At 60.1% G+C, this 6699-nt stretch overlaps 1 protein-coding gene across 1 annotated transcript; it reads right to left on the bottom strand.

Annotated features, from left to right (window-relative positions):
- Positions 1-1008: 1008 nt before the first annotated feature.
- Positions 1009-6159, bottom strand: DLX3 (distal-less homeobox 3). The gene is made up of 3 exons (XM_044250533.1): positions 5835-6159; positions 4596-4786; positions 1009-3015 (listed from the first exon to the last, which is right to left on the bottom strand). The coding sequence occupies exons 1-3, from the start codon at positions 6157-6159 to the stop codon at positions 2668-2670; spliced, it is 864 nt and encodes a 287-aa protein (XP_044106468.1). The 3' UTR covers positions 1009-2667.
- Between the last annotated feature and the right edge of the window lie 540 nt (positions 6160-6699).

Genomic DNA, 6699 nt, shown 5'->3' with positions numbered 1-6699 from the left:
GGGCCTCACAGGGAGGTTTCAGGCCGAGCTGGGTCACCCCGGCTGCTGGGTGGTGGTGCTGATTCTCAACCCAAGACTTCTGCCAGGACGGGGAGCTGCCTCCGTCTCGCTGTGTGCGTGGGCACGTCCCCGTGTATAACCCCGAGGCCACGGGAGGGATACATGTGTGTGCACCTGTGTGTTGGGCACCTCTATCTCTGGGAGTGTTATGGCTTTGTACGTTTGTGTGACGCTAAGGGGGTCTCAGAGGCGTGTGTATGTGTGTGTGTGTGTCTGTCTCAAGTGGGAGTTCATGTAGGTGTGAGGGGAGAGAGAGATGTCACCGCGCGTCTCGGTACACGTGTCTCAGGGGGAAAGGCAGCTCACAGGTGTGTGCGCGCCTTCATGCAGTCTCCCAGCTGCACCAGCACGTGTCCCTCACACCCTTCCCCTCATTCCAGCTCATCCAGGTCCCTGTCTCCAGTGTCAGAGGTGAGCAGCCAGAAGGGGTGGGTGGGAGCCGTGCTGTCCCCCCCGCCCCCGCCCCTGGAGGTCTAGGGGGCAGTAGCAAGAAGGCTCAGAGTCAGGGCGCCAAGTCTGAGAAGGGAAACACAGAGCCCACTCCATGTGCTTGCTTCCCTGAGTCTGCTTGGATCCCCGGCATGGGCTGGGGGCATGGTGGTGCTCCCCCTGCCTGAGGCCTCACCCTCACCCCAAGCTGGAAGGGACAGACCAGAGAGTGAGGGACCGGGGAGTGCCTGGGCGTGGAGGCAGGGGGTTTACACACGTGTGCAAGCATGTCTGCGTGTGAGCCCAAGATCAAAGAGCAGCCCTGAGGTGACCTGGCGGCGGCGGCCGTGGCGGAAGGCAGCTGGCTGGCAGGGAACGCCAAGCGGCCAAGCAGAGTGGAGTCAGGGAGGCCACAGCCGGGAGCCTCCCACCCACCCGGACCTGCCCCAGTCGGGGGCAGCCACAGGGTCAGGAGCACCTGCAACCAGCGGCCAGGCCCAGCCCAGCCCTTGAGCCGAGAGTCCCAGCAGTGGATCCTCGGGACGCAGAGTTCCCCAGGAGCCCCTGGAAGCTCAGAGGCCTCTCTGTGTCCACACCTTCCCCAACTCCCAGGCCCTCCCCGAAAGCTGTCTGCCTCCAGCCTCCAGTTCAAAGAGCTCAGCGGTTATTTTCTTCTTTTTTATTAATGTTATATATAAAGATGGATCCAGTAAGAAAGCAGAAATGAGAAGGCTGGGAGGGAGTGGGAGTTGGCTTCGTTCCTGCCCCGCTCGGGTGGGATTCTGAGATCTACCTCGTCGCTCCTTGCTCCCGCACCTCCCACCAAACCCAGATCTGGCCGGAGCCCACATCCCTGTTTCTCTCTGCTCACAACGCATAGGCAGGTATGTCCAGGAGGAAAAGGCCACATAAATAGGAAACCACAGTAGGGAGGAGGCTGTTTCTCTCTGTTGCTCTTAAAAAAAAAAAAAAAATTACTATATATATAGCTAGTCTACCACCTCCCCTTTTCTTCGATGTTTGACTACATCAGGGCGGAGGAAGGTTAGCTCTGGCAGGACCTCCGGGCCAAGGAGGGGCGGCGCTACCAGCCCTTCAGACGGCCACCCCTTCACCCCTAAAGGCACGGAGCTGTTGCCCTCCCCTCTCTCCCCGTGCACCTCACCCGCCATTCTCCATCGGCGGGAGCAATCTGTTTCCAAAGTCACCGGAAAGGGGATGGTTTGGGGTTTGCCTTGCCTGGCATGCTTCCTTGGAGATTTGGGGTTTGGCGCCCAAACTGCCAACTTACTGCAGGAGAGAGAGGAAGAGGTGGGTGGGAGTGAGGCAGAGCTGAGGTGCCCATGCAGGGGAGACTGGTCCTATCTGGTAACAATGCCCTTTGTTTTCCTAGTTTTCAACAGCTTTTAAAACCAAAGTTGTGCAAAGTCCTGTACACGGAAGAAATGGGTCCTTAGGAAAGACCCCTGAGACCCACCGCTCCTCTCCGACCAGAGGAGGAGAGAGGACAGAGATGGTTCCTTGAGTTCTTCCCTCTAAAGCCACAGATATTAAACGATTCCCTCACTTGGGGGGATTTCTTTGGTTTAACCCTCAAATCTGAAATGAGGGCTAGAAGTGCAGGCTGGGAGCTTCCTGACATCCCCACCCTGAGTCCTGGTCACGATGTCCAATGTCTTTTTGACAGAGGGGATGCTCGGGAAGTGGGTAGCCGCAGGTGGTTTAGGAGGGACCAGGCCTAGCAGGTCCTGGGATCCTTGGTGCCTGGTGCCCCGGCCCGGGCCTGAGCTGCAAACGCTCCGTGGTCTCCCTGGTCCCCAAGGTCTCCAGTCTGCGGAACGAGCACTAAGTTTTAGAAGCTGGAAGGCGATGGGCCATTGAAAGCCAATCCAGGCTCCTGGAGCAGAAGGGGAACGGCTGTCCCAGCTGGAGTGGAGTGCCCCAATATCTGGAGGGGGACCCCAGTGCCTAGGCAGGGGGAGGGAGGTTCAGGGGACATCCGTGGTCCATGCAAATTTCATCTGGAAGCTCTCGGGTCCCTGGAGGAAGGGGCAAGGAAAGGGGGCAAGGGGTGCCTTTTCCCCAGTGCTCCTCGATGATTCCTGAGTGTCGGCTAGGACAGAGGTGCCTTCTGCCTGGTCCGGGGTCCTTCATGGGAGGTTCAGGCCAGGTGGGTGCTCAGTACACAGCCCCAGGGTTGGGCGGGGGGCCGGGGGAGGCGTGATGCAGGGCGGCCGGCTGAGGCGGCTGCTGCTGTAAGTGGGGTCCACTCAGGTTTTGTGCATGGTACCAGGAGTTGGTGGGGTCGTCCAGATAGCTTGGGGAGGCACTGTATGGGAGCGGCGGGGGCAGCTGGCTTCGGGCAGGGGCCGGAGTGGAGTGGGAGGAGGTGTCCCAGAGGGCGGGGGACGGTGGTGAGTTGCAGGCCATGGAATCACTGTTGTTGGGGCTGTGCTCCAGGGGCACCTCCCCGTTCTTGTAGAGCTTCTTAAATTTGGAGCGGCGGTTCTGGAACCAAATCTTCACCTGCGTGGGAGGGCATGCAGAAATGGGGGAGCAAGTTAGCCTTTCAGGATGCTCAGCAAAAACCCCAAGAGGACCCAGCCTAGAGAGAGCAAGCCCAAGTTCAGCCCACCCCATGTTACACACAAGGTCCAGGCAAAACCCAAGGGTCCCAACCCAGGGCCAGCATCTTTCTTCTATCTGGGCTAGAACGTGGAGAGGAACCTTCCACTCCCTGGGTCCAAAGTCCGCTCTAGTGCATGACCCTGGACAAACTACTTAACTTCTCCCATCTGCAAAATGGGGATGCTGACAGCCCCTACTTCATAGGGTCATCACAAGGCTCAAATAAATTCAGATGGATAAAGAACTTAGGACTGCCCGTGTGGTAAGCACTCAACAAAAGGCAGCCAGTGGGGTGGGGAACAGGCAGTTCGTGGCATTTGTTCACATAAGAAACCCATGAGCAGAGGTGCACAGACCTACAGAGACAAACACACACCCACGTAAGCATCTCCATGTGCAGGAATGCACCCATTCACAGCATCGCACTCACACACCAGCTTATAAAGACACACACAGGCACAGAAGCACCCAGGTAAATGCCCTGTGAACGCGAGCACCCATGGGCACCCTGGGACTGGCTCACGGGGGTGACCTGGGGACTCAGGAGCAGGTGAGCCATGATTCCCCACATTTCCCTTGGGGTATCTCCCCCTCCCCCTGGTGTTCCCCACCCCATGACTGATACAAACAATGAATCAGCTCCTCACGGGGTGACCCAGATTCCCAGCGGACAGGGCCCCACGCAGCCACCCAGGCCCGCCTGTCAACACCTGTAGGGATCCAGGCATCCAACAGCCACTCCCCCCTGAGCAGGGCCAGCCTGCTGGGGGGCTCTAGGAACAGGCTGGGGGGAGGGGTGGAGCTCACCTTTGAGTTCTCATCCCCTTTTGGTGGGGTATCTCCCTCCCTGGCTTGGTGCAGAGGAAGGGGTGAAGCATTTGGGTGAAGCACTAATGTGGTGTTTGGGTAGAAGCGAACATTTCTGTACACATGTTCGCCAGTGTGCACAGCTGTGGATACAGCCATGTACACGTGTCCCTCCATCTATAAACACAATGACCCTTGAAAGGTCACACTCCTGTTGCGACCCTTCCCACATGTACACTGGCCCATTGGCATGTGTGCAAATGTACACGCATACACACGTGTATGTACGCTGCTACCCACACACGCCTGGCCTGCTGGCCGGGAGGGGGGGCCCAGACAAGAGGTGAACTCCTGTTAAGTGAGGGACAAGCCCTGCGGAGAAGCGTGGGAGCCAGGGCGTCTGGAGTAAGGGGAGGATACCTCTCCTTGTGGCAGACAGACACAGTTGCACAGGTTCACAAATAATGCACGCCTGTACACGTTTTAATGCAGAAACTTCCGACAGCAGTTGTGGCTCGGCATGGGGGAGGGGTGGCCTTCGCTCTACGAGCGAGGGTTTCTAGGGCCTGCCGGCGATCTCAAAGGCCAGCCAGTTTGGCGGCGCCTGGGGAGCCCCCGGGTCCCGCGCGGCCCCACCAAGCCCCAGCGGCCGTCGCTGGCCCCTCACTGACCTGTGTCTGCGTGAGGCCCAGCTGCGCGGCCAGCTCGGCGCGCTCAGGCAGCGCCAAATACTGGGCCTTCTGGAAGCGGCGCTGCAGGGCGGCCAGCTGGTAGCTGGAGTAGATCGTGCGCGGCTTTCGGACCTTCTTGGGCTTCCCGTTCACCATGCGCACCTCGGCTTCCGGCTCCTCCTTCACGGATACTGCGGACAACGCACGGGGCGGGGGGCGGCTCAGCCTGGGCCTGTGCCCTCTGCGCCCTTTGCGCCCCCGCGGGCAGTCCCAGGCTCCCGCCCAGCGACTCGCTCCGGGCCGCCCGCCTGCGCGCTCCGCCGCCCGCGCCCCGGCAGGGTGTTGCGGCGACCGAGCCGGACCGGGGGTTGAAGGCGGAGACCCGGACCCGGCGGCCGCCCACGACGCGCGCCCCCAGCCCGCAGCTCCGCGCCCGGGCCCCAGAGCGCCGTCCCCGGCGCCCGCCACCCGGGCGAGGACTGCCGAGGCTTCGGTCCGACGCCTGCCCGGCTCGCCTCCCAGCCTCGCGTCTCCTCGCCACCCTCCTGCCGGCCGCCCCCTTCCCGCCCCACCTTGCCCTCCGTCACCTCTCTCGCTCTTTCCCTCTCTCCCTTCCTTCCTTTTCCTTTTTTAAACTTTTTTTTTTTTTAATCTTGGAATCGTTTTAGATTCTCAGAAAAGTTGCAAGCATAATACAAACTCCCTCTTCCTTCCTTTCTCCTTCCCTCTCTTTCTTGGCCTTTTTTGGGTTCCTTTCTCTCACTTTGTCTCTCCACATTTGTCTTTCACTCCTTCTCCACCCCTTTTCTTTTTTTCACTTTTCCACTTCTCAGTTTCTGCTTCCGTGTGTGTGTGTGTGTGTGTGTGTGTGTGTGTGTGCCTTTCTCCAAGTTTCCCTTACCATTCACCCCCTATCCCCGGCCCATTTCCAGAGGGTCCCTGGAGTTTCCAGTCCCCGTTGCCTAACCCCAAGCCTTGCCACCCGTTGGAAGAGTTGATGTGCCGGCGAAAGCAACTCGATTCAGAAGTCCCCTGACACCCGTCTTCTCCTCCCTCCTCTAGCTGGCCGCATGCTCACCGAGACCCCGAGACCCCGGCGCACAGCCTTGCGACTGAAAGGTTGTCCTGACCCCTCTGGGGTCATTTAACCCACACTGCCTAACTTTAGACAGCACTTTTATTTTTTTAATCCCCTCAACGCGTCCCTAGATCTGGGGTTCAATTCCCCGTCTTTCTCACCTGGATCCTGGGCGGGCAGCGGCTGCTCCCGGTACGCCCCGTATTGCCGGTAGGAGGCTCCATAGGTATATTCCGACTTTGGCGAGTAAGCGCCCGTGCCCGCAAGCCCGTTGAGATTGAACTGGTGGTGGTAGGTGTAGGGGTTCACGGTCTGGCCGTAGGGCTGGCCCGAGTAGTAGTCGTGTTGGGGAGCGCTGTAGTAGCCCAAATCGGTGACAGAAGACTCGGGCAGGGTGGGCGAGTCCTTGGAGCCCGCATGGCAGCTCAGCGAGCTGGAGATGTCGGTCAGGATGCTGCTGAGCTTGCGATCGAAGGAACCACTCATCCTGGCGGGCGCCGCGGGTCCGGGGGCCGGCCTGGGCCGCCGAGCCGGAGCGGGCAGGAGCGCGGAGGAGGCACAGGAGACGAGGCGGGGGTGTGCGTCCGGGGGGGGCGAGGGGAGGACCCGCAGGTTCTCGGGGGAGGGGAGGCCGAGGGGCGCCTAGACCATCGCCGGCCTTCCGGCGGTCGCTGCGCGCCTCTCGTCGCGTCCCAAGCCACAGTCAAATGCTGCCAGCTCCTCCCGGCCAGCCGGTTATAGACTCAATAGTGGAGTCGCGGAGGGAGGCTCCTGCGCTCTGATTGGCTGCAAGTCTTGCCTTCGAGGCAAAACATGCTCTTGCGCTCTTTCGTTCTCTTTCTCTTCTCTCTCCCCCATTCTTTGTTGTTACCCAAAACACACACACACACACACACACACACACACACACACACACACCTTGTTACTCCTCCCGTGGCTCCCACCCCCAGTTCAGATAACCCCTCCAGCGTCTCTGCAGGAAGGCGTAGGGGGCGGGTGTCTCTGCCGGGCGTCCCCGGGATTTGC

This window comes from Neovison vison, chromosome 5 (assembly GCF_020171115.1).
Source record: "Neovison vison isolate M4711 chromosome 5, ASM_NN_V1, whole genome shotgun sequence".
NCBI classification, from domain to species: domain Eukaryota; kingdom Metazoa; phylum Chordata; class Mammalia; order Carnivora; family Mustelidae; genus Neogale; species Neogale vison.
The sequence above is the reverse complement of the archived record's forward strand: the minus strand, read 5'-3'. Positions and strand labels throughout refer to the sequence as shown.